The sequence below is a fragment of the Cinclus cinclus genome, chromosome 20 (assembly GCF_963662255.1).
Source record: "Cinclus cinclus chromosome 20, bCinCin1.1, whole genome shotgun sequence".
Taxonomy (NCBI): domain Eukaryota; kingdom Metazoa; phylum Chordata; class Aves; order Passeriformes; family Cinclidae; genus Cinclus; species Cinclus cinclus.
In genome coordinates this window covers 9,249,941-9,277,849 of record NC_085065.1, presented here as the reverse complement: position 1 = coordinate 9,277,849, position 27,909 = coordinate 9,249,941, and the positions used below count along the sequence as shown (strand labels likewise).

Genomic DNA, 27,909 nt, shown 5'->3' with positions numbered 1-27,909 from the left:
TATCCAAAATTAATATTCTCATAATCTATACATAAAAAGGACATAAAAACAGGGCCTCGGGCTTAATATTAATGTGCCAAAAATACATGAATGTGAGGAAAATCAAGGGAATATTAATGACAACGCCCCAGTTTCTTGTAAAAGTTACTGAAGAGAAGTTTGATTCTTCTTACGATCACATGGTGTGTAGGACAGTACTTGTGGTCTGTCACCTGCTTAAGCAGTGTTTGGCTGCCAAGTTCTGGTACTACTTTGATGCTCTGCCTTTGAAGCTGAAACTTTCAGAGATGCTCAGAGGGATTCACTGTTACTAGAAATGCAGAAATCATGTTGCATTGAATGTTCCTGAGTGCAAAGAAAGTCACCATAGCAAGTCATGCCTGTCTTTGAGCTAGGTACTGTGGGTGTTTCACACAATTTCCTGTTACTGCTTGGTCTCAAGATACAAATGTACCTCGAAATATTAATAGGAATCAAATCCTTGCTAGTGAGGGCACTGTGCCCTGGATTTTACCTGAAAAGTTGAATCTGAAATTCATTTCTCACAGGGAAATGGCTGAAGATTGGTTTTCTCATAAAAGACTGTTTTTATCTAATTGTTCTCATAGTGGAGGAGAAATAATATTTAAGTGAAATCAGTGCTATTGTTAAATTAGGAGAAATAGAGACTTTAGGAGAGCTCGAAAACACAGAAACACATTTTTCCATTCAGTGTTATGGAGAAAATGAACCACAGCTGGGCTTTTAACAGAATTTCATACAAAGCAGGTTACAGGGAATGTTAAGATAGTAGCCAGTGTGTTTGAAAGGGACTGTGAGGTGTGCTGATGGTGTTACATCTTGCAAAGAAGACACCTCTAAGGGCTCATAGTGTTCCTTTAAAATGTGGGGCTGTTTCTCTGGGGTACTGTCAGCTGACGCTCTAAGTAATAATTATCTCTGCTCTGTTTCCTGTGTTCTTCTTTCATATTCCTAAGAAAAAAGTCCGTGTTTGATCTTTTTAGTTTCTCTGGGTTATAAATGTCACAGTAGTGCCAAGTAATCTTTCAAAGGATGCAGGTAATTTTTTATACGCTTCTCTTTCTTTTTCCTGTATATATGCTCTATGTTTATACTCAGGCACACGCTCCACAGTAAGGGGTGGATCATTCAGGTGGCTCACCAGGATATGATGGGCACCTGAAGCTGTTGATATCCCAATTATTCCATTGCTTCATACAGAATTTCCTACCTTTTGTTTTCAGAAAATGTATTGAAATTTTGATTTTCACAAAAAGCCTGGTTGTGAAGAACACGTAACTGGGATTATTTTTGCTCTAGTTACTTGTGCTTTAATAACTTAGGGTTTCCTCTGCCTTGTTTTTGTGTCTTTCCCCTCAAACTCTTGAGGAAAAGGCAGTTCTAAAGGTGGGTGTGTCTTCACTGCTCTCCTGTACTGGCAGAGATCTGGGAATTAACATTAAAATTCTAGATCACTCAGGAGCTGATTTTGAGATAAATGGGCAGACTTTGTTTCCTCCCTGTATATAGGCAGATAGATAATTATTTTTAACCAAAGTCGATCTGTGAAACAATGTTTTTTCCCAGTGAAGTGGAGTATTTGATGTTCAGAAGGTTTTGATGCAGGCAATACTTCAACATATTTCAAACTGAAATTAATCATGCAGGTGCTTTGTGATCCTTTGAAATCTGCACATGTGAGAGTTGTTTCTTTCTAGCACGTTGGTAGTAATTTTAACTGCTCTTAGAAGAGACATCTTCAGAAGTTAAGTGTATTGAGTTTTTTCAAACCAGTATTTTGCATTCCCTTTAAGTGTTCTGTGGGCAAATTATATCATAAGGGGGTAAAAGTACTACATAACTTAATTCCAGGGAAATGCAACTTTAATAACTCCCACAGACATTAAACTCCATACTTTCAGTTTTTAAATTCAGTAAGCATGCTGTATCCCAAGCCAACTTTTTGCATGTATTTACTTATTTATTTATACACATTGAAGAGGGTCAAACCACACCTGATATCTTGAATAACTGAAGGGTAATTTAAGGGATAACTGCCAAATGCTAAAACCTGAGATTCGTGAAATTATATTATCCTGTCAACTTCATTACAATGAATAGAGTGTATTCCCCAATGCCAAATGTATCAGAGGAAACTAATAGATCTAAAAATAATCTGCACAAATACCAGTTTGAAATCCTGCCCAGGAGGATTAGAGAACTGAAATCCTAAATTCTTGGTGGTTTTGTTTCTCAAAAGCGTTTTTTAGGGCTTTTTACTTTTTCTCCCCTCTCCCTCTTTAAATGTCATAAATCCAGCCTGCTGCTGATTTTCCTACCTTTCAAGGGGTTTTGTAGACTTGTTGCCTGATACTTTCGTCTCCATCACTTGCCTTTTTTAAGCCCTTCATTGCGGGTCTGTTTCTCTTTTCTGTCTCTTCTGTTTTACAAAGATGAAAAAGTGGACACTGAAGGAGTCTCCTCATGAACAAATATCAACAAGATTAAAACAAAAAACAGGCCAAGAGCAAATTAATTCCTGACGTTTTTGTTTCAAGCTGTTTACAAATTAAGGATGATGCCTCTGGGTCAATTGCATTTGTTTTCCTTGCGAAGATTATTTCTGCAAGTTATTAACTCAGGAAATTTAGGACTTTGACTTGCATTGTCCTTGTAAACTGCTGCAGTGTTTTAACAAGTTTCTTTATAGAAATATTGAGATGCTTTGGATTTATCAATTATCTGTGAAGGAAGATAATGAAACACTGTTTGGCTTTCATTTTGATAGCAGAAATAGGACACACATTGTTATTCCTGAGTTGTATGGATCTTCCTCGACAGCCAAAAGCAGTTTCAGCTTTCTTTTCTACAAGATTTGTCATGCTGCATATATTCTTAGGGGGTCCTCCTCTGTTTTCTCCAGTTAATTAACAAGGGTTTGGGTCTTCATTTGAATAGATTGCTTTAAACCATTTCCTGAATTCTTCAGTTTCCAACTGTACCATCATGGAATTCAGGAAGTATCTGCTACTACTACTACTACTACTACTAAATATTTTCTTATCACCTTACTCAAATGTTTCGATTATCTCCTATGTTGCTTTTATCAGTCTTTAAACTTGTCTCTCCAGCCTGCCAGTGAATAGTTCCTGGCAGCCAAGGAGGCTGAAAGAGGTAGGAAATAATCATGTGATTCTTTTCTCCCTCCTTGGCCTCACATATTGTGTGTGACTCAGCTGAGTCCCCTGGAGTCTCTGCAGACCTGTCCAGCACCAAGCTGGCAAATCTGTCAGACTGTCGGAGGAAAACCCTGGGAACTGGTCCTAGTGCAGACTTGAATCTTTCCATCTTTTTATCACCCAGCCCCTCTGATTTCTTCAGAGAGTAACAGTGTGTCCCTTTAGTAAACACAGAAAGATGTTAAGGGAAAGTTAGCTGAAATTATATAGTTGTTAATTTAAGTCTTACCTAAGCTGGCAAAAATGGATTGCATGCAATGATTTCTGCTGTGTGCTCCAAGTCTTCTCTTGGCACACATCTGAATCTTGGAAAGAAGTCTGGCCAGAGATGAGATTGGTATAAGCACACAGACCAACCAGTTTGTGCCCATTTCACATTCTGTCTTTGATTTTTAAAGAGAAAACTCTTTAATTCCTGAAATTCTCATGTTAAAATTGTGATAGTCTTCAGTTCAAAACAAACTTTATGCTCAGACCCTGATATAAATGAAGTAGAAGAGTATTATAATACTCTTGGATAACCTCATTTTCTGTTTATAGAATATTATCTGAGCAGTTCTTTAATGGGCAGGACTCAAATCACACATGGAAGGATTAGCTTCAGGTGCTTTCTGCAGAATACTCTTGGTGGTCTGATGTCTCAGCTCTGCAGACTTAGCCTTGGGGTTTACTGGCCTGCAATACAGCAAACTTTTACTGGTGCTGAAGGCTTTTTCTTGAGTTATCCAGGGAAACTGAAAACAGCAGTTAATTGCTTTTCAGTCCAATGGAACTTTGCAAACCTAGAATAGAAAGGGCTGAAGGGAAAAGCCAGATGCTGCTTGGGATGTTCAGGTGACACACATGTTCACCCTGGCTGCATTAGTGCAGCTGGAGCAGTCTGAGATTTGCTAAATGGGAGGGAGAAACATGAAAATAAGAAAACACTTGGATGATCACCATCAAAATAGAAGCAATGTGTACAAGCTGCTTGTCTGGCAGATGGATGCAGGCACATCCTTTCCTCATGGAGAGATGAGACTTTATTGTCAGACTTGATCTCAAAGGTCTTTTCCAGCTGAAGTGACTCTGATTCTATATAAAGCATTTATATTGTTGCATATCTAGGTCATATAAGAGGGTGTATAAATGGCATTATCTCTCTACCAAATAATCCTGTAACTACAACAGAGCTACAACAGAGGGGCTCAGAATGAAAGGTTCAAGTTCCCTTTTTGGTCAGTGAAGAAATAGAGTAATAACAGCATCGTATTCTACAGTCATGTTTGTCAGGAGCACAGCAACCTTACAACTGCTGCTCTGCCAGAGTCCTGCACTTGCCATTTCCCTTGGGCACTTGCCAGGGAAAGCTCAGAAGGCACCCATTCCCTGTCCTTTTTAGTTAAGCATTTTGTTTTATCCTTTTATTTCCTTTCACTGTGTAAAGCCCTATTCTTGTGTTCTCATCTCCCCTTCCATCTTGGGTTTTGGGTGTTTGCCTTTATCTTCCTCTTCTGTGGGTTTTGTTCACCACTGGTAATGAAAGTGCTGTCGTTCCTGTTGTTGTTAGTAAATAACTCTTGGTTTAGAGGAAACATGGTTTAAACACTAATTTTTCTTTAACATGGAAGTTTACAGGCCTAAAATATTCTGCAGAGTCAAAGATTGTCAGTGTTCAGCTGTTACATTTCGGTTGTATGTGACAGTCCTCCCAAAATGAGCTGTTTTCTGAGAAAACTTGTCAAACTTAACAGTTTGGTGTGGTTAAAACTAATGGAATATTGGCAGTTTAGAGGAATAAATGGGTAAAGCAAAATTAGTTGCTTTTCATGAGTAAAAGCCTTTATGAGAGAGATGCAAGTTTCTTTGCAATATACCATGTTTTATCATCAAAACCAAGATTCTGTTTTGTAATAATGGTTGTGACAAGTTAGGAGTTGAATTTTGTGTAATACTGCCGTTATTAACTTCACAACCACCTTATTTCTGTAGTGTTCTGTTTGAGTTGCAAATATTAATTGTTTCACAAATATGGACTGGGAGGCAGTAGATCAACAAGAATCAAGTTGCCTTAAGGTTGTTTGTCTTTCTGAATCCCTGAAGCCAATTTGGGCCATTTTTAATATAAAAACCACAGAAAGGGAATCAGTAGAGAGGAGCCTGCAGCAAGCCCCACAAGGGCAGGTCTTTGAGATTTACAGTCAGCTTCCCATTGCTGTCACAACTCTGGGTTAGGGTTCTCAGTGAGCCTGGGATGTGCTGTGGAAATGAATGGACTGGCTCATGCCAGCCTGGATCTGGCTACTGCTGCTCCACAGGATGGATCAAGCCAAGCTGAAATCCAGCAGCTGCAGAACTGCTTGGAGCATCTTGCCTGTGCTCTGCAGCCTTCAGGACAGTCTGCTACCTGGGCTGTTCATGGAGCTCCCTTGGCTCTGTGGCCCTGCTGAGGTGCTGTTGGCATCCGTAATTCTGGGCTCATGGAGTACTGCAGATTAAAAATGTGGAAATACCATGATCTTTTCAAAGGGGTTGTATTATGACTTATCCCTTACTGGTGCACTCACAGGTGGATACTGTGGGATGCCAATATAAAATATTTGAATTTTCTAACTGTGTTTTTTTATGCTGTCAGAAACTACCATTATGGATTCTGCATTTACAGGTTTTTTCAGACTTAGTAGTAAATTACTGGTTACCGAAATAGTAAGTATAATGAGAATAAACCTTGTTGGCAGATGGGACAAACCAGTTTTAAGGAGACCTCAAAGCTTTCCTGAGGGAGTTGTCGTGAGAACTAAGGGGATGAAGAAAGGGAAGGAAACAAGAAAGGAATATTGATATTAAACTGGGTGCATGTGATCAATGTGATTTAATTATTCACACTCAGGTATTGACATTTCGTAGTGCTCTGCAAAAAGCAGGCTGATAGCAATTTTTGTCATTCATCCAGATATTTTAAAATCATTATTTTTAAAATACTCCTACAGAGAGGAAGATTCAGAAAGTGAGAAGGATAAGAAAATTTGGTACTACAGCACAAAGATCCAGCTGGCAGAGTTAATTGAATGCCTGGACAAGGATTACTGGGAAGCTGACCTATGCAAAACCCTGGACGAGATGCGTGAAGAAGTTCATCGGCACATGGATGTGACAGAAGACCTTACAAACAAAGCAAGGGGCAGCAACAAGTCTTTCCTTTCTGCAGCAAATGGTAGGAATGTTTTGTGTAATGGGAATAGATGCTGCACTTTGAATCGAATCTAGTTTATCTTACATCAGAAGCAGGATTTATGTCATGTTATTTGTGCTCCATGGCTCTGTAGGTGGTTTGTTTCGTTCTGACAACATGCTTTATATTGTAGATGAAATTTTGGACATTATCAGAGCAAGAAAAGGAGAAATAGTGGAAGATAAAAACACAGGAGATGAGGAAGCAGAAAAGGCCAAAAGTGATGCTGATAATGACCAAACAGATGCTGAGAGAGACAAGGAAGAATCTGGAGACCAGGATAAAATTGAGGAAACACACAGTGAGCAGGATGTGGAAAAAGAGAAAACAGAAGGTAAAGAAACTGATTGTGCTTTAACAGCTCCATTTAAATGAAGTGAACCCCACATTTCTTTAAGTGTTAATGAAATACTTTCTTTGTATGATTCTCCAGGGTATTTCTGTAACAGGTGATATTTGTCAGTTCCTTTGTGTTGTATGTTGGAGTTGTTCTTATTGAGTAATTTCACCCATTTTCCTACTTCTGTACAGCTGGCTCCTAGATACTCTGCCTTCAGGTACAGGTGACACAGGTTGTGATCAACATGTTTGTAGTAAGCCACGCTACATAATTTTTAACTTTTTCCTACTCACAATTGGTTTGTTCTTTGATTCTGAGACAATACCATCTCATAGCAAAAAAAAAAAAAAAAAAAAAAAACTGAGAGGAAAAAGCTCTTTATTTTTTAGCATTATCAAACAAACAAAGCTGCTGAAGTCGCTTTCTTTGGATGATGCCAAATGACATCCTAAGGCATAATAAAGAACATCCCTAAAGTTTTGTTGTGCATTTTACTATAGAGGCAACAGTCGTTGGGGATAAAAGTAACTCTGTGACCTCAAGCACTGATGACAGCACCACAAATCCTTCTGCAGGAGAGAATAGTTGCTCTGAAGGGAAGGACGCAGTGGGGTGTCAGTCAGAAACCCTTGATAGCAACAACGTGGCAGAGAAGAAGGTGGCATCAGAGCTCCCTCTGGAACTCTCAGGTACAGAAGGCACTGTTACCAATGCCTCTGTAATTTGGGGAATCTGTTTTTCTCTCTGATTTGTCCACTAAAACCATTCCCAGTGTTTATCACTCATGCTGTTTGCTTGCAGTGCCATCCTTTACTGCTACGTTGTCATTATTAACATTTCAAAGTTAATTTTCTTGCAACTAGTGCTTGAAATTTGTGGTCCTCCGTGACATTAGCATTTGTTTCCATGCCTTCCAAAGACAACTATGGCTAAGCTTTTTATTTTCTATTTTCTGTATATTTTATTTTTCCATAGTGATCTGTAATGATTGTTAGCATCCTCAGAGTTTATTTCAAATCTAATTTGCTGCTGGCTTGTTTATTATTTTAACCTCTCATTTACTGTGTAAATTACTAACGAAGCATTTTCATTCATGTGAATAAACCATTGCTCTGAAATGTCAAGATTAAAATTGTCATGCTGAATATTTTAAACAGATTTCAGAATTAAAAGCACAAGGGTTATTGTATTTTAACATGTTTTGTTCTGCCATGTCAGTGACTCAAAGGTAATAATATACACTATTTAAAACCAGATAAACTTTTACTTTAGGAATAAGTGGGAGTTGATTAGATGTAACATAACCTGTGAGTGTACTATTCTAGAATTACTTTATATTACATTTAGAATTATATTCTGTTACAGGATTTACTACATAACAAATGTTGTTCTAAACAGCTGATCACCATTGAAATAATCAGGATTTTATTCTGAGTTCTTAAAAATCCAAATGTGTGTGGTATGAACATACTTGGCGTGTTATGTTTTAAAAAGGGGGTAGTAAATGTTTTCTCTCCTACAGAAATAGTTCTCCATGCAGTCACAGTCTGCAGCTTTTCAACTTAGGAAAGTCAGTGCACCCAAACCTTGTAATAAACTTTCTGAAGAGGAGGACAAAATGAAAGCTAAGATTAATCTGTAATCTGCAAGCCTCATGATACATTTTTTAAGTACAGAAAATGTCCAAATGTACAAGACAAAAACCATATCTTTTAGATACATGACCAAATATTTTTGCCAGTTCTCTTATTTTTTATTCCCTTTTAAAGTTAAAATAACTCTGTAGAGGTTTAATGGAAAAGATACATATAACATAATTTTGTTTCAGACACCTTTATGGGTTTGAATTTTATTTTAAAGATTCACTTATAAATTTATCATTATTCATTATACTTTCACAAGTGCTTTTCTCCTTCCAAAGCTTCTATATGAGTTGTATATTTGCGGGCTTTTTTTTTTGTAGGAAAGTGTGTGTGGGGAGGGTTTTTCCTCAAGTCTAATTCACTATATTCACAGCAATGTCTGTGATACTATGAAATTTCAGTTTGAGACTCTCAGAGAGAGGGAGAGATACTGAACTAGGACTGGTGAGGCAGTTATCCCCAAAAGAGGGGGTAAAATGCAGAGGTAGATGAGAATGTCACCATCCTTGTTAAATGTAATTTGGATATTGGCCTTTATTAAAAGTCTGGTTTGGGTGCTTCCACTCTCTTCCAAACAGCAGCTATGGAAACAGGTCCATTTTTCCTCATAGTAAAAAGGGAAATGGATCAAACGGTGGCAGTCACCCATTTGGTACAGTCAGAAATCAAGAAGCATTCAGGTTAGGGATTCTCTTAAGAATTCTAGAATATTTACCTGATTCATCCTTCTGCTAGAAGTGAATATTTCAGAAAAAAAAACGGGTTTTGTTCTGTCACTTTTCTTAACAACATCAGAATTCCTGATGCTTTGGAAGAATTCTAGAAACAGGCATATCTTGTAGATTTTAAACAGCTGAACCATCTCCCTTTGGCACTAAGCCCAGAAGACATCCCTGGGTTTGTTGTTTTAAGTGGTTGGGGCTTGTTCCTACTGGGAGGGTAGAGAGATTTATTTTGAGGTAGCTGCAATTCAGTGATATTTAGTCAAAAATTCCTACTGGGGCAGCACAACAGGTGAGGTGACAACAAAGTCCAGAGCTGTCAGGACACAGTAACAAGGACAGCTGAGGACCAGGAACCCATTTGAAGCCACATCAAGACTCATTGGATCAGGAAGGGGCTGATATTTTAAGTGGGCTGATATTTAGAGCAGTGCCAATGGAACAGAAATCTGTGGGATTCCTGAGAATTAAAGTGCTGAGGAAGAGACAGTCAGAGGCTTAATAGAAGACAAGGGAAACTGAAAGGTGTGTGCTCTGAGGAACAGCTGAAGCACAAGAAAATTAAAGGAGAGAAAATCAGATGCTTCAGGAAGACCAAATTTTATGAATTCTAAATGCAAAATGGTCTCAGGGCTATTTGTGTGTGCATGTATAGAAAATTTGTCTTGGATGAAATATTAATATATTTTAAATACAGGTATGAATTTCAGTTCTTCAGAGATGTACAAGTTGGAGCTGCTTGAAACAGAACAAAAAATACTTTCATGGATACAGTGCTCTGAAGGGAATTCATATTTTCTATGTGTTTCCCTGCAGTCCAGCAAAACATGTTCATCTGCCTTTTTTTTTTTTTTTTAATGAGAACTTTAAAAAGTTGAATTGATCCAATTCAAGAGAAAAAACTAAAACTGAAGTTGTTCTTTTGCAGAAGAAACTGGTCAGATGATCCCCAGCAGTGGTTCTGCTGCACCTCCACAGGCAGATGTTGAGAACAGCAGTGGCAGCGAGCTGGGCTCTGGGCACAATGACTCCATTAAGAGTCTTGATGATGCTGAAAATGCAGAGAGGGGATCCCAGGCTTCAGAGGATATAGGTAATAATACTAATGATGATGATAATTATAATAATAATCATAAGGGTGATAAGAATAATGACATCTCCAACTTTCATTTTATGCATCTTTTCACTAAACTTTCTGTTCTTTTTGTAACTTCTGTACATCAATAGGAAACTTCTAATTCTTGTTTTAAAAGCCTTTTTTATTCCTGGGCAGGAGAGAAATCCAATGGTGACAGAAGTGATTCTCCAGGTGCAGGGAAAGGCACACCAGGCTCAACACGGATGCTCACCAGATTGAGAAATCCAGATAGCAAACTGAGCCAGATGAAAAGCCAGCAGGTTGCTGCTGCAACAAATGAAGCAAATAAGTTATATAAAGAAACCAGAGAGGTTTGTACACATCTTGGCAGGCTCAAAGAACTACAAAAAGTGTTCTGGAAAAATGATCATATATTTAAAGAATGCTAAATGTTATTGAAAAGTTTAAAAAAGTGATTTTTTTCAGGCAATGGAGATATTTTTATAAAAGCAGTAATAATAAATTAGCAATTAGTGAATTTTTAATATCACAGGAAGCTTTTTTTCCCCCCTCTCCTTTGCTCTCTTGGGTGCTCTCTACAGAGTGATGGCAGTGACCCAGTGCACTGGTGTAGTTGTTTTGTGTGACTGAGTTGTTTGTTGCTTTTGTTCTGTGTTTTTTTAAGTAGCCCGGTTTATCCAGGAGGAAGTGCCTGATTGTTCTGACTTTTTTTTGCAGTTAATTATCTGCATATTATTTGGTTTATTAATTTTATTTTTGTTAATTGATTTTCCATGTAAGTGAATTTATTGACAAATCAAGTAGTCCAGTGATGTTATCTATACCATGTTTTCAAAGTCCAGGATACTTGTTTGCTAAGCTGCATGTCTGAATTCTGTGATGTACCAAGGAGGGGGTTCACAGAGAGCTTACCTGAGTTCAGTGAAACTGCTTTCCCAAAGCTCTCTCCCTTCACAGATGCAATCAGAGCAGCAAAACAAGTTCCTGTTTGGTCTGAGGAGCCTAGATGGGTATTTTTTAATGTTAAAGTTGATCTGAGAATATCCTAACCCTGTAGGCAGGCAGTGATGAAGTACATGTATTGGTGTACTGGATAAACAGTTATTTGTTTCTACAAACTGGGGCAGGGTATTTTTATTATTTTATAGATAGACATTTGAAGCTTAAATCATAAATAAGTGAATAGATGGAATTATTTTATAGATTTAATGAAAAGTTTCCAATATTTCTTTCATAAGGTTCTGGTGGTCAACTCTCAAGGCGAAATCTCCCGAGTGAACACCAAGAAGGACGTTGTGATTAAAGGCAACATCAACAACTATTTCAAACTGGGGCAGGAGGGGAAGTACCGTGTTTATCACAATCAATATGCCACCAATTCCTTTGCTTTGAACAAGCACCAGCACAGGGAGGACCACGACAAGAGGCGACACCTCTCACACAAATTCTGCCTGACTCCAGCTGGAGAGTTCAAGTGGAATGGGTCTGTTCATGGCTCCAAAGTTCTCACCATATCCACCCTGAGGCTGACCATTATTCAGCTAGAAAACAATATCCCAGCATCCTTCCTTCACCCTAATTGGGCTTCCCACAGGTAAATGGATAAATGGAAATACGTATTCTCCTTGTTTTACTTGTGGTTTTGCTAGCAGTGTTAATAAACAATAGTCTTGGTTTTTTCAAATCTGTGATTTCCAAGCACTGTGCTTCACTGTAGTCAAACATCATGTGTGTTTATGATGGAGGCTAAAAGGGTTGCACATTTGAGTAAAGTATTACCACAGGAGTTTTTATCCTACCATTAAATCTTCTTAAAATGGCAAGCTATATTAGTGCATGTATATGTTTCAGATCATTCTCTTTTTACCATTTTAGGTCTAACTGGATTAAGGCTGTTCAGATGTGCAGCAAGCCCAGAGAATTTGCACTAGCACTGGCTATACTGGAGTGTGCAATCAAACCAGTTGTCATGCTGCCCATCTGGCGGGAATCCTTGGGGCATACGAGGTAAAATTAATAAATGTTAAAGTACTGTCAAATATGAGAATTTTACTTTGGTTTGCAATTGCTAATTCCTCTAAGCCTGTAAGAATTCTCTTTAAATTGAGATAGTCATTCAGCACTTGAAGTGTATTTTCTCAAACAGAAGCACTGAAAAACTATGACAGTATTTTATAGTGTTTGTTTTATCTGAGTCACAGTCTCAAAACTGCTAAAACTCTGGGAGAGTAGAAGAGCAAATTTCAACACTCACCGTTCAGTGGAGTCTGAGTTTTGTCTCTCATTTTGTCATAGGAGCAGAAAATAGATGTGTCTGGTGTTAGATACAATTGCATCTTGCTGTGTTTGCCTCGCTGAAATAGCAAAAAAAAAAAGTGATGTTCCTGTTATAGTACCTAAAACCTGATAGTGGGCATTCCTCTTAACTTCAGATATTTAAATTTATTCATGGGGTATTATGTGCTGTTGACTTCTTATATTTGCTTGCAAGATCCTGCATTTAAATTCACTTAAATCTGTATGGATTAGATTACGCAGAATGACAGCAATAGAAAGAGAAGAAAAGGAGAAAGTGAAAAAAAAAGAGAGAAAACAAGAAGAAGAAGAAACAATGCAGCAAGCTACATGGGTGAAATACACATTTCCTGTCAAACACCAGGTGAGGGTTCCCTTTGTGGGAAGAATGAAGAAAATACAGAAACTGTTGACTTCTGGTTCTGTTTCCATTTAAACTTAGAGTGCTCATGTCCTTGTGTTGCTCCTACATGGAAGTAGGAGCCATGGCCAAGTATTGGAGCACATTATCTTTGTGTGAACTGAATTTGATCTGTGTCATGCTGTTATTGACACTTTCTGAGTGACAGATCCTGGTCTGCAAAAGCAGCCTTTCCTAATGGAGGGTTCTAGGGCCTTAATTGGAATCTTGTCTGTGTGTCTGTCCCTGTCCCACTTCCTCTCCCCAAAAAAATCCAGCCTTTGGAAGGTTGTATAATATGATGGGAACTACTGTAGAAACCTCTTTATGTTCTCCTACAGTAGATATTAATTACTTTTGTTGGAGTAGTTCTTTGCTCTACACTTGTATCAAGCATACAGGTTGATTCAAAAACTCGTATCATCTTTCAGCTTTTAGGTAAATTAGATTCTCAGAAATACATTAAATAAATGAGGCTTTTAGATGGTACTATGATAGATCAATTTAATTATCAGCAGATGTATCTTTAATTTTAGTATATTATTTCACAAATGTACTTCAAGTTGCTTGGAAAAGTGTGTAAAAATGTGGGTTTTAAAAATTTATCTTTGGGTTTTTAAATGTAAACATTAGTAATGCAGCTAATAGCATCATTAATATTACTTTTTAAAAAATATTTACAGGTTTGGAAGCAAAAAGGAGAGGAATATAGAGTAACAGGATATGGTGGCTGGAGCTGGATTAGTAAAACCCATGTCCACAGGTTTATGCCCAAACTGCCAGGAAATACTAATGCAAATTACAGAAAATTGTTATCAAGTAAGTGTCTGCATTGCTTGCATTTTTTTTTAATTGCAGTTAATTTGTGTGTGATATTTCTTAAGGAGACTTCAGGTTCCAGCAAAGCTTTTGTGGATATCTGATAATCTTAGTCAGTATGACTTGTTCAGTTGTCACAGACATTTTGCAGCTACACTAAATTGTTTCAATTGTGTTGTGTGTAATACTTGTGCATCTTTGTGTAGCCTTGTTTAAATTAAAGGTAGATAAAAGTTATGTAGAGCATCAAAACCAAAAAATAACATCTTAATTATTGAGGGGGTGTATATATCTACTCAGTAGTGCACTGTGTAATCTATGGTGTTCCCACTGGATGCTTAATTCTCTTTCTGAATTTCTCTAATGGTGTGCAAATTATTTGAGAGGTAAACTAACGTGCATTCAAATGTGGCAGAGTACAAAAAATAATCTGGATAATTGAAATAATTAAATTTGTTAATAGCAAAGAGCGAAGATGAAAAATGCACCTTGGATAAACGAAAAGGTCCAACTAAGGTAAAAACAGAAAAAGACAGAGGAAAGGATTCTCGAGATCTGCAAGCAAAAGACAAAGCAGATGTTTCAGAAACCTTGGAGAAAGTGCAAGTAAAAGAAGAAAAGTTGTGTGAAGACAAATTAGAAGTTGACACAATTTCTGAAGACTTAGATCATGCAAAAGACACAGGTGATAATCTTTTGTTCTTGTGAAACTCATGTTACAGCATGAGTAAAAGCATAGAACCTCAGAAATAACCAGTGAAAAACTGTGTAACAGATTTTGTCAAGGCATATAAAATGCCTTAAATGTCTTAAATGATTGCCTGTTATCCATTGTAGTAGTATCTGAAGTTTTTGTTCCCTTTTTAATTGAATTTTATTAATATGCTAAAAGGTCCATTTATTTCTTAGTACTTAATGTAAAAATATAATTTGTATTCATTGTTGTGGAGCTCACTGACACAGTTACTTCTTCACAGTGGAAAAAGACATCGATGGTGAAAATGATAAAGTCATCAAAGAAGAACCTATGGATGTGGATGATGTGAAAATTGAATCCTCCATAAAAGATGAGGAAAGTCATTGTAAGCGCGATATAATCAATGTCAGCGAGGGATTTCATTTAAGGACTTGCTACAAAAGGAAAGTAAAATCATCAAAATTAGATGGACTCCTGGAGCGGCGAATCAAACAGTTTACACTGGAAGAAAAGCAGCGTCTAGAAAAGATAAAGCTGGAGGCTGGTGCTAAAATTGGAGGCATTCGATCTGTGAGCCCCCAGAAAAACACAGATGAGCTACAGACGAGGAAAGGAAAAGAAGGAAGCCAGTTTGACTCTTCTTCCCAAGATCAAAGCTGCATTTCAGACAAGACCCAAGCTGAAGACACGGAACAAGGCTGTTTGCCCATCAGCAGCATCTCCTCTACCAAAACTGGGGATGAAGATGACCCTTCCTTGCCTTTGTCAAACAAGCTCTCAAAAGAGGGGCAGCTCCTGGATGAAGACTCCCCTCAGTCGTGTGTAGGAGGCAGCTCTATTCACAATGATGGCAGAGAAAACAACCCTGAAGCTTCAACTGCTAGTGAGTGTCAAGGACAAGAGGCTCTTGGAGAGTCTGAGAGCTCTGTAGTGGATGGTTTGAAACAAACCAATGCAGAAGGCAGAATCAAATGGGATGTTTCAGAAACAAATGAAAGACCCTTGAAACAAAAGTTACCTATTACCAGAATGTCTCAGCAAGAACTTGAAAACTTAGGACCAGTGGTACCTGAAAGTAGCTGTCGAAGAGATGCTGTGGCTGCTCTTGAGAAACCAGACTCAGAAGGGAATTCTGAACAGCAAAGCAAAGATCCAGAAAACAATTGTATGATAAAAAGCCATATGGAAACCATGTCCTCTCAAGAAAGTGAAATGGAGGAAGAAATTGCTCCTGTTAAGACTGAAAGTAAATCTGAAAAAATATTTCACCAAAAATCAGCTAATAAAGATCTAGAATCATTTAAAACAGGGCTGATTACTGAAAGAAACCTTGAAAGTCAAACTCTGGACCATGTGGATGGGAAAGATGATAATGAGGATTTACTGAGCTCTAAACTAACAGAGGCCAATGGTCAAAAGAAAGATCAGGAACTGAAAGTGGAGACAGGTACCATGAACAAATATCTTGATCAGACAAATGTAAATACTATTGCTGACAAAAAGAGTAATAAAGATGAAGAAACTGAGACAGAAAAAGAAAAATCATCATTTCAAATGAATGGAAAAGACAATGACATTAAAGCATTACCAAATGATGACTGCTTAGTGAAAAATACCTGTGAAGCTATGGTAGGGGGTGATATTGAACCAAAAGTTAATAATATTAATAAATCCTTTCCAGAACATGAAATAAAACCATTGACTTTTAAGGAATCTTCAGTAAAACCATTCATGAATGGTGACATCATGGGAGAGGACACAAAGGATAAAAATAATGTGGACTCAGAGTCACGTCTGCAGAGTTCATCTGAGTATGGGTCTGGACAGAGTCTTCAGCCACCAGATGAAGTTCCCAAGTGTGTGCAGAAAACTGAAGAAAACCAGCTTTCTCCTGAGAGATCTGCCAGTACACAGCCTGTCTGTAAAGAAAATAACCTGAACAGTGAAACAGAATCGATGGAAACTGAGGCAGTTGAAGAGAAGAAAGTTGCTCCATCACCTGTAACCTCGTGTGAGAAATCCAGCTTGAGCAGTCACTTTGCTGACCAGAATGGGGTACAGACATATAAAATGGAAAATATTAATGGAGAAAGTAAAATAAAAACTGTTATTACTGAAGTGACTACCACAACCTCAACTGTGTCCACGGAGTCCAAAACGGTGTTTAAGGTTGCAGAGACTGGAGCTGCCAGCAATGAGAAAACCACGGTTGTTTCCTCTACAGAAAACTGTGCCATCTCCACTGTCACCACCACCACCACTGTGACCAAGCTCACCACTCCAGCCACAGACAGTAACTCTGATGTCATCTCTGTCCAGGAGCACAGTAAAACAGTGGTTACAACAACAGTCACCGATTCACTGACCACCCCAGAAGGCACACTGGTGACCTCCATGACTGTCAGCAAAGAATATTCCACAAAAGACAAAGTGAAGTTAATGAAATTCACAAGACCCAAAAAAACTCGTTCTGGAACTGCCTTGCCATCTTATAGGAAATTTGTTACCAAAAGCAGTAAAAAAAGCATATTTGTTTTACCCAATGATGACTTAAAAAAGCTGGCCAGGAGAGGAGGGATCAGAGAGGTTCCTTATTTCAATTACAATGCAAAGCCTGCCTTGGACATCTGGCCATATCCATCCCCAAGACCAACTTTTGGGATCACTTGGAGGTATGTACTTTATATTTTTGAGAAAAAGTCTAGGGAGTGGTTAAATGAATTGATTTTTTAAAATCAAGTTATACACATTTTTTTCCCAAATATGCAAATTTTGCTATTTATTACTCAGTTTTCTATATTGTTCAGTAAAAGTAGAATGGAAAACCTTTGTCCTGTTGGTTTGGTTGGGTATTTTAAATTTATTTTAAAGCATAATTTATATTCTCTTGTTAGGTACCGACTCCAAACAGTCAAATCATTGGCTGGAGTAAGCCTGATGTTGAGGTTATTGTGGGCATGTCTCAAGTGGGATGATATGGCAGCAAAAGCTCCACCTGGGGGAGGAACCACAAGGACAGGTATTGTTATTTTAAATTTCTGGTTTTCTTTGCAAAAGCTTTTGCTGTAAATTCTGAATATTACACTCCCTCAAAACATTTCTCTAAAGCCTCGCTGTCAGCTGCAACATTCGAATTTTGTTTGCTGTTTCTTTGCCTTGAGTATATTGGGTTGATTGGTGATTTAGCTTTATTTGTTTCTGTTATTAATGTACTGGGACTAATTTGTTGTAGAAACAACTGAAACTGAAATTACAACAACAGAAATAATCAAGCGGAGAGATGTTGGTCCATATGGGATCCGGTCAGAGTACTGTATAAGAAAAATTATTTGTCCTATTGGTGTACCAGAAGCTCCAAAAGGTAGGTTTGTTTTTATTTGTTTGTTTGTTAAGACATTTTTCCCTTCGTGCCCCCCTGTAATTTAGAGAATTTAAGGTAACTGGATCTTTATGTTAATTCAGCCCATCAAGGGAGCAGATGCAGCTTGCCCTGAACTATTAATTTACCTATGGGAAACAAATGCTGCATTTAACAAATGGACATGATTTATCTGAAGCTGAAAGGCCTCCCTGTTGATAAAATGGGACTGAAAAAACTAAGTCTTGGTTTACACTTCAATATCATTTTACAGCATAGCTTAATATGTGTGTTTTGACTGTTCTCTAAAGAAACCCCAACACCCCAGAGGAAGGGACTGCGATCAAGTGCCCTCAGGCCAAAAAGGCCAGAAACACCCAAGCAAACAGGCCCTGTTATAATGGAAACTTGGGTAGCAGAGGAGGAGTTGGAACTGTGGGAGATCAGAGCATTTGCTGAAAGGTAAAGTGAGCTTTTAAAGAAAGTAGTCTTCATTTGTATGATTGTTAAATAAAAGTTCCCCTAGAGAACACAAATCTGGTCACTGTGATCACTAGAAACATATTTGTGTTGTATTTTTACTGGGCCTTTTGATACTGATAGTCAAGCTTAAAGTTACAAAGCTAAACTCTTTGGAGGTACCAAAACTAAGGTATGCAGATATTTCAGATTTGTTAGAACTAATACTAATTTTTCGACGCTTATGAACTAACCACTGGTAAATGCTAAAAGGTTGTTACTGTAATGCATGGAAAGGCTGTTGGCTGCTTTTGGCATGACTTTGTACAGTATTTGTTAAATACTTCTATAATGACTGTGTACAAGTAAATTGAGCCTGAGAATACTCAAGTCATTAGATGCACATTTTCAGTATCATGTGCTTGCAGCTGGAACAACATTTTTGTGTCTCTTGGAAAGAATTTTAAATGTATGTTATTAGATGGGTTCTTTGCAGTCTCACATGTAATTATAAATTCCAGTTTTGATTAATAGTTTCCTGTAAGGTGTTGCAGTAGTGTAGCATCAGAATATTTCAGGGATGTTGCATGCAACTTTAGTAGTGTATTTTGAAATATTTTTAAAGTCACGACCAGTTTTTCAGTGATCTTCTGTCTCAATGGTTGCTCTTATGAGAGCAGTTAAACTGGATAAAACAAAATGCTCTTTGATGCTTGGCTTTTATGTGGTGGTATAACTTACTTTTGGTTGTGTCTTTGGCAGGGTGGAGAAGGAAAAGGCACAGGCAGTTGAACAACAGGCTAAGGTTAGTGAACAGAAGAAGGCAGAGGAGTTCAAGGCCCAATTGGAGGCTCAGCTAAAACACCAACGTTTGGCTGCCCAGCAGGTGGGGAGCTGTTGGTCGTGCCAGCAGTCAGCAACTGCACTGCTCACCACATGCATCACAGCCTGGAAATGAAGTTATCCCTTGCTTACACCATTTCTCAAATAGTTCCAACTGCAGATTAAGCCATCAGATAATGCTGCTGCCACTGTATAGATTTGTTATTTTGAAACAGGGTTAAAGCAGAGATTTGTTCTGGATTGCCTGTTTTTCTCCCACTTCATTTATAACACTTTAGAAAGGTTTAGTTTGTTTCCATTTTAAAGAAGGCTGGGAAGCACCCATCTCCAGGTAAGGTTCTCAGTGTTCTGTGTGTGGTGGAAAGCTGCCTTGGAATACAGCTGTCTTGGGAATACAACTGCATTTCATGCTTCACTCAAATTCAATTTTTTAATTTTATTTTATCTTAAGTTATCTGAGTTAAGCCCATTGATAATCTTATTTAAATATACGTAGATATGTATGCAATTAAAATTAGGAAACCCAATGTCATGTTGGTATTTCACATACATTTTTAAGAACTGTGCTTTTTCTCAACTTATTCCTTTTTCATTACATCTTCCCTGACAAAAACCCATTAGTAGTGAACAAGTGCTTCTGATTTGTGGGCATTACTGCAATATAGTGCTGAAATTTTAATTAGATAAATACAGAGATAATTCCAGTAACATGGGAAAAAAATGTAAGATTAGTTGACATTTTAGAAGAGCTTGCTGATACATCCCTTCACTAAGGGGCTCTCTAGATTAAATATGCTTTTTCAACAGTTACAGCACAGAAGGTCACTGGGTAAGGTAAGGGATTTTGAACCTAATTTTTTTAAGCAGGCTGCAAACTGGATTTACATTTAAAAGGCTATTTTTAAAAATTGCATTCTCAATGGTGAAACAGAATGATACAGTCTGTTTTTTCTGTAACTGGCAGGATCTTGGTGCAGGAAGTTCTAAATTTAGGAATGCTAATAGTAATTACCAATTACTGACATAGATGCATGCACATGGTCAAAGCCAACTATAAATGGATATTTTTTTAAGTTTTAAAATTATTTCTGATTAATCTGAGACAAATTAATATGTTGGGTGAGTTGTTTAGAAGTAAAATGTGCAATGAAATTAACATAAGCAAAGGATTTTAAAGTTGCTATAAAGGAAAATTTCTGGCTGCTTATCCTAAGCAGATTTGTAGTTCTCGAGGTCAAGGAGCCTATTCTTCAATCCTCTACAATTTGAACTAAAATCCTCCCACAGGCCTTTATCTCTCAATACTGGGTAGAGACAATGTTTTTGCTGTAAAATCTGAAAATACTAATTATATCTTTGTTTTTCCTAAATAGAAACGGCTGGAACAGCAGAAGCAGATGCCTGCAGGAGGTGTGGTCCCTGCAGCCACCACAGCCAGCAGCACTGCAACCACAGTCTCCACACCCCAGAAAGTCGTGGTGGGCCCTCTGACAGGCCCTGTCCCCACGGGAACCAAAGTAGTGCTCACCACTAAAGTGGGGTCTCCAGCTACAGTAACATTCCAGCAGAACAAGAATTTCCATCAAACTTTTGCTACTTGGGTTAAGCAAGGCCAGTCTTCAACAGGTAAGGAGTCATTTGTTGTGGAAGGAACATGGCTGGAATTCATCCTGTGTATGCATCACATCCTATATACACATCACATCTTCTCCAGGCCTGCAGCATTATTACATTTCTGGTTGTCTTTGCTCTTAACTCTTGCTATGCCAGAAGGACATTTCTGAGATTATACCTGTCTAGTTTTTCCTTGTTCTGACTTGCTAGGAAGTCTCATTTCTGACCTGTCTCGTTCATTACTGACAGTTTTTGTACTAGTAATCATTCATGAAAGCATTCTATGATGTAACATCCTGTTTCCAAAAAGGAACCTTTACCAAAGAAAGCATGACACATTAAAAAAAAAAAAAAAAAGTAATCCTGTTGTTTGCTGTTTCATACTTGAAAAACAGTCATTTCATTGACTAACTATTCTGCTCTAAACCTGCCTGTTCTGTGTGCCTCAATAGCCACTAGCACAGCTGCCACCTCAGCCACAACCATTGCCAGCACAGGGCAGACCTTCCAGCTCTCAGGCAGCCCAGTAACGATGGCAGGGAAAGTGATAACTAAGCTGCCACTCCCTGCAAACAGCAAGATTGTTGCCGTCAATGTGCCATCAACTCAAGGAGGTAGGGCAAAGGGAGCTGAATAAAAACTGTATTCCACTTTGCTGCTTAATTCTCCTTTGACAGTATTTTCCCAGTGAAGTAAACTGTGAAGGGGGAAAATATTTTTTATATATATATATATCTATATAGATATAAATACAGGTTTCTACAGCTTGTTCCCCCTGTGTTGCATATTTGTGTTTGTAAGGGGAAAAATGCAAGTTTTTTGCCTATAAATTATTCTGCATTTCCTAACACAAAATTAACTTCGTTTTGAACAATGTGGAATGAAGCATGCTTTTTTATTTTTCTGGTTATCTAAATCAACAAAGGAGCTTTCTTCACAAAAATATTAATGTCCACAGCTGCTCTTCACTGAGGAGCAGGAGTTTGGCTCCAGACTAAGATTAGCATTTTTGATTCTTACCTCAAGAACAGGATTTAATATTTTGAGATTTGTGAATGTATATTGAACAGAAAAGCTCAGTTCTCTGTCTCCATTATATTAAGCATCTGAGCACATCATGTGGACTGCAGATTTTGTGCTGAAATTTCTTAAGTGACAGGAGAAGCATTGCCCATTTTCTTCAGCACCACAGCATTGTAGGTGAAAGGTGTTTAAACTGCTCTCCGACATTTGAAATGAATCAGATTATAGTTTTTAATGGTTGTAGAACACTAATTTGTGGCACCCTATCAGTCCAAGGACTTCTTTGCAGTTATCATCAAACTGATCCAAACTGATCTTTGTGAAGATTCATGCTTTTCTTAATCTTTTCTAAAATATCTGTTTCTTAACTTAAAATGTAGTTGGACTATTGACAAAGTATAATGCTGCTATTTTGTACAATATGACAAAGGCTTTCCCAAGAAATGTTGAAAGGCTCAAAGGTATTCTAGAAACCTGGAGACTTGAGTTCTAAATGCCACCTTGGAGTTGCATTTACTTCTTTTGCTGGCCATTATGTCATTAATGAATTCTCAATTTTTCTTTAATTAGGTGTGGTTCAAGTTCAGCAAAAGGTATTGGGTATCATTCCATCAACTACAGGTGCAAGTCAAACCTTTACTTCATTCCAGCCAAGGACAGCAACTGTAACCATTAGGCCAAACACCACAGGAACATTAGGAACAACAAGCACTTCACAAGTAAGATGTTTTTCTGGTTATGTAACTCAAAAAAAATGTGGGTGCATAGACTTTTAAATTACTGGCAGATATTAAAAGTTCTGGCTAATAATTTTTCAATGTTTTTGGCTCATCTCAGCAACGGATCCTTTATTCCAAAGAGGTACAACAATTCCCTCCAGTTGGGAAAATTAAAATACACGCAGAAAAACATTCAGGGCATATTCCAGGGGCTTTTTCCTCAAGCTGACAGGTGTTCTCCTGTTTGGTGTGCACAGGTGGTGCAGGGGACACCGCTGCGCCCCGGGATGACGGTGATCCGGACCCCACTGCAGCAGTCCCCCCTTGGCAAGACCATCATTCGAACACCTGTAGTGGTGCAACAAGGTATTCTGCCAGCCAGTAGGTTCACTTTAATATTTAAATTCCCAGTGTGAAACCCATGGTTTGTTTCTTCATGAATTCCTTGTGTGTCATTGTGTCCCAATGCAAAAATCCCTCGTTTTGATGTTTGACTAATGCCTTTTTCAGCTTTTGGATGGGTTTGTTGGAGGCTTTGTCAGTGTTATTCATCACTGACACTGGGAAATGTAGTACTTAATTTTAAGTCCATCAATTTGGGGGAAAAAAACCCGAACAAAACCGAAAAGCCCTAAAAACAGAGTAATTGTGCATTGAGAAATCCTTTTTTGTATGTTTTTTTCAATGTATGAAGTACTCCATATGCATGCAACCTTAGTCAAAATAGGAAACATTTTGCAAGCATTTTTCAGTCACACAAATGGTTTGTAAAGAAAACTTATGTGCAAACTGCAGTGTTTGCTTCACCTGTCTGATCACCATCATACCCCATTGCAGTTTGTGACTTGGAGGTTTGCTGTGCTTATGGTTAAAAAGCTGAAAATATGTTTCTTAGCTCAAATTCTTCTCTTACAGGTCAAACACAGCAAGTGGTAACTCAGATAATCAGGGGTCAGCCTGTCTCAACAGCAATTTCTAGTACCAGCACAGCTTCTTCCAGCACTGGGCAGAAAACCATCACAAGTTCTGGAACAGCTCCTCAACAAGTTCAGCCACAGACCCCAACACCACCCCCTCGCCCTCAGCAGGGCCAGGTGAAGCTGACAATGGCCCAGCTCACCCAGCTCACACAAGGGCAGGTAAAGCACTGGACACCCTGGGTGTGGCAATGTGCTAACACCCATCCAGCCTTTGCATTTCAGCAGTGTAGTGTCTGTGCCAGTAAATTTATTTGTCTGTCTTTATTTAGGATGAGCACTGACATAATTACAGATTTAAAGCAGCTTAAATAGTAAATAGTTATAATAAAAAAATACATAGTAAGTAGTTCTAATAGTAAAGTTTTAACTCTTGCTTGGTGTTGTATTTCCCTGTAAGGTAACTGGCATCAGGAGTGTTCAGCAGAATAGAAAAAAAAATCTTTAATAGCAGTAAGGGACTTAATTATTCTATATAGCCTGTTTTGTAGACATTCAGATCATTTGATTACTTGTCTTTTGATTTGATGTGAAGGTTTAGTTTTCATTCATGCTGTCCAGAATCTCAGAGGAAAAGTGGCAATATCTGTGAGCAGAGGAGGAAAAAGTTCTTAAAACTTCTGCTCAGATCATGAAGGTCTGTTAGTAAAAAATAAGTTCAGAGTCAATTTTTGGGTAAAAATAGATTTCTGTTATTTACCACAATATCTATGAATAAATAGATATAAATAATACATATAAATTATTGCAATGTACAGACTGCTCATTTCCAGATAAGGTGGTTTGTTGGTGGACAAGACTTTAAGATGAAGGAGTTTAAGCTGAAGGGGAGGGTAGGTTTAGATTAGATATTGGGAGGAAATTCTTCCATCTGAGGGTGGGGAGGCTCTGGCACAGTTTTTTTTTGCCGGGAGAAGCTGCGGCTGCCCCATCCCTGAAAGTGCCCAAGGCCAGGTTGGAGGGGACTTGGAACAACCTGGGATAGTGGAAGGTGTGGGTGGAATTGGGTGAACTTTAAGGTCCCTCCCAACCTAAATCGTTCTGTGATTCTAAGAGTTTCTACATGAAAAGATTCAGAGTTATTGTGTTCTGTGGGTTCACAAAATGTGTAACTCCAACGCAGTCATCTGTTGGCGACAGAATTTTTGAAAGAGTCCTCGAGTATTTTGTGATCTCAGATGCTAATTTTGGATTTTAGGAGTATGGTATGTGATGAAAATATTGAATTCTGAAGTCCAAACCTCTAATTGCTGTGATTTTCAGCAAAGTCTGCCTAAGAATTTTGTCACTAATACATCAATGTTAACTTTTTTTTAGGGTGGCAGTCAAGGCTTAACTGTGGTAATTCAGGGACAAGGTCAAACTACTGGGCAGTTACAATTAATCCCTCAGGGTGTGACTGTAATACCTGGTCCAGGACAGCAACTTATGCAAGCAGCTATGCCAAATGGTACAATTCAGAGATTTCTGTTCACCCCGCTACCAGCAGCTGCTACTACAGCTAGCACGACTACAACCACCGTTTCTACTTCAACCTCGGGTAAGCGTTGTTCTGTTCAGCAAGGGAAAAAGCTTCCATTTCAATTGCACGGGAGTATTTATGCAGCTAGAGGTTGTCTGTTAGCGCAGTAAATTTGTTGGAAGTGCATTGCGGAGTGTGTTGAGCTCCTGCATAGAGCTTTGCAGTAGTTGCAGAGGGTTTGGATTGTGGAGGCTCACAGCCGTGCCCTTTGCAGTTAATGCACTCCTGGTTTGTGTGTTCGCAGCTGCGGGGGAAGCGAAGCCGGCTCTGCAGGCGCCTCCAGCCCCGGCCGTGCCCGCGGGGCAGGGCCAGCCCCAGGGCCAGCCCGGCTCGGCCCCGGCACAGCCCGCGGGGGCTCAGCCCCAGGGCGCTCAGCCCGAGCCCCCGAGCCAGCCCGAGACTCCCGGGGACTCCGCGGCCCCTCCCGAAGCTCAGCTCTCCAAATCTCCGGCTCAGTCTCCAGTCCAGGCTCCGGGGCTCTCTCCAGCGCCAGGCCCGATGCAGCCGCCGCCCGCGGGCCTGCCCCCAGGCCAGGCCCAGGCTCAGCATCCAGCTCAGGTGCAAACTCCAGCCCGACAGCCCAGTCCGATGTGGTCCCGCGTTCCCATACAAATTCCAGCTCTGCTGCAGCAATCGCAGCCTCGGGTTCAGGCCTCGGGCTCAACCCTTACAAGTACTCAAACTTTAAATCGGGTCCCTCTGCAGTGCCCAGCTCATCCTCAGCTGCCACTTCAGCAGCCTCCAACAAGTGTTAGAGCAGTGCCTCAGCTCCAGCAGCAAGTGGAAGTCCTGTCTTGGCTGCAGCGGCGTGTTGTGGCTCAGATACGAGCCCAGCAGGGCAGCGTGCCCCCCATCAAGCTTCAGTTAGCTCTTGAGGTCCAGCACAGTAGCCCAGCACAGGCTCAGCAGATTGCCAGTGTGGTGACAGTGCCAGCAGCTAGTGTGCAGGAGCAGCAGCACAGAGTTCAGCAGCTCAGGGAGCAGCAGCAGAAGGAAAAGCAGCAGCAAATAGAAATTAAACGTGAGCACACCCTTCAGGCTTCTAATCAAAGTGACATTATCCAGCAACAGGTAAAGTTAACGGAAGGAAATTAACACCTAATGAATGAAAGAAACTTATTTGAAATGCCTGTTCTTGTTAACAATGTTAATACATTTGATAGGCAGTTAATTTGTTTCTTTCAAAGATCCTGCGTGATTGCTGTTGGCAATTTAATGGCATGTTCTGAGTTAATTCTGCCCATCAAGTTACTTGTACCATGTTTGCATTCTTCTGTCACCTTGATTCAGCTTACCATTAACTGCTGGGACAAATCCATCTCTATTCTCAATTCAGGAAAGATAGGTCAGAGCTAGGAGAGCTGATGGACAGAGCACACGGGCAGTACTTTCATTACCTGAAAACTGAGGTTCCAAAGAGGTATCTGAAATGTGATGCTGTTGGATGGCTGTGGGGCTTAAAAATACATAATTGACTCTTACCACTTTTAAAATAAAACAACCAGTCACTGAGGAAATACAGTCAATTTACTTTTAGTCCCTGGGTTCAAACTTGACATAAGCAAAATATCCTATTCTGGGGGTGGTGGTGTTCTTTTTAAATTTCTTTTTCAATTTTCAAATAATTGTTTTAAATAAGCACTGCTCCCCTGATAAAATCAGCTTTATTTTATCACTCAGTGAAATAAATTGCACTTTAACTTAGGAAATGTCCTGGTTCTCCTCATAATGCTGTGAAATACTGGCTAAGTTTTCATCTTTTATTTTGGATTCTGTATCATTCTACAGGTGGTTATGAAGCAGAATGCTGTCATAGAACATTTGAAGCAGAAGAAGACTCTGACTCCAGCTGAGAGGGAAGAAAATCAGAGGTGAATGTGCATCACAGTGCATTCCTGTCAATTTTTTCATTTATTACATCTTTTAATGGTATCATAATGAAATGCTGGTCTGTAAAAACTTGCTGAAATAAGTGTTACTATTTAAAATTGGTTAGACTAAATCTTAAAAGTAACTTTCAAAATTATCTTTATTTCATCTTTCATAATCTAAATTTTATTTTGATAATATGTTTTTTTAAGTAATGGTACATATTGTATTTGAAGCTAGCCACAGTTTTTAAGTTCAAGTAAAGGAGCACAGAATGAAGAATTAATGCTGCAAAAAAAAAAAAAAAAGCCTGGGTTTTGTTTGTCCTTTATCATGACCATGTGTTTCCATTCCTGTCCCTGCACATCCCACTCTACAGAAGGAGCTGAAGAGTTGGAAGACAGATTGTCAAACTGAGAGATTTTATGCTTGAAGCTGCTAAACAAATTTGGAGTATTTGTCATTTGTCTTGGGATTATTTTGACTCCTTTTCACACATGCAATTGCTCCAATTAGATAATCACATGTGTGTGTCAGATACTAAGAAAAGGAAGAGTATGTTCTATAAAATTTTGATCAACAAATCACAAGCTCACTTGATTACAACATTATCCCTGGGTGCCTCTCCTTTACTGTTCACAGTTGCATAAAGAAAAAGTTGGATTGGATTGGATTGGATTGGATTGGATTGGATTGCTCTTTATTTCGTGGTGTCAGACAGCCAAATAGGTGTTTTGACTGAAAAAAGTCCAATTTAAGAGAAAGATGAAAAAAATAGTTCTAACTAGCTTGGTTGGTGGTGCAGCTGCCCTTCCATCTCACTGATTTATTCTTCTTCAAAAATACAATGTGGGGGCCTTTAGTCTGTGAAAAAAAACAGATTAAACCAAGTAGTTGCAGTGCAGGTATAAAGAGCAACCTAAACAAAATTGTATGGCCCTACAGATATTTATCTACATATTCCATTTGTCATCAAAATCCAGCTGTCTTATCAAAGGACAAAATGTCTGAGGCCACTGAGTTGCCAGCAGCTGCATGTCCTGGCCGTTGCAATTCTGCT

The 27,909-nt window shown here is 38.8% G+C and overlaps 1 protein-coding gene across 1 annotated transcript in view; it reads left to right on the top strand.

Annotated features, from left to right (window-relative positions):
* The window catches only part of BPTF (bromodomain PHD finger transcription factor), a 52,439-nt gene that overhangs the window by 13,023 nt on the left and 11,507 nt on the right, over positions 1-27,909 (top strand). Inside the window, exons 3-25 of the mRNA XM_062506107.1 lie at positions 6,209-6,432; positions 6,584-6,784; positions 7,291-7,479; positions 10,084-10,248; positions 10,429-10,604; positions 11,493-11,848; positions 12,130-12,261; positions 12,784-12,913; positions 13,633-13,768; positions 14,232-14,453; positions 14,746-17,137; positions 17,360-17,484; positions 17,698-17,826; positions 18,135-18,285; positions 19,045-19,168; positions 20,499-20,751; positions 21,192-21,353; positions 22,333-22,481; positions 22,739-22,862; positions 23,397-23,620; positions 24,776-24,998; positions 25,225-25,538; positions 26,769-26,851. Of these exons, the coding sequence (XP_062362091.1) occupies positions 6,209-6,432; positions 6,584-6,784; positions 7,291-7,479; positions 10,084-10,248; positions 10,429-10,604; positions 11,493-11,848; positions 12,130-12,261; positions 12,784-12,913; positions 13,633-13,768; positions 14,232-14,453; positions 14,746-17,137; positions 17,360-17,484; positions 17,698-17,826; positions 18,135-18,285; positions 19,045-19,168; positions 20,499-20,751; positions 21,192-21,353; positions 22,333-22,481; positions 22,739-22,862; positions 23,397-23,620; positions 24,776-24,998; positions 25,225-25,538; positions 26,769-26,851 (6,384 nt within the window). The remainder of the gene's footprint in view (positions 1-6,208; positions 6,433-6,583; positions 6,785-7,290; positions 7,480-10,083; positions 10,249-10,428; positions 10,605-11,492; positions 11,849-12,129; positions 12,262-12,783; positions 12,914-13,632; positions 13,769-14,231; positions 14,454-14,745; positions 17,138-17,359; positions 17,485-17,697; positions 17,827-18,134; positions 18,286-19,044; positions 19,169-20,498; positions 20,752-21,191; positions 21,354-22,332; positions 22,482-22,738; positions 22,863-23,396; positions 23,621-24,775; positions 24,999-25,224; positions 25,539-26,768; positions 26,852-27,909) is intronic.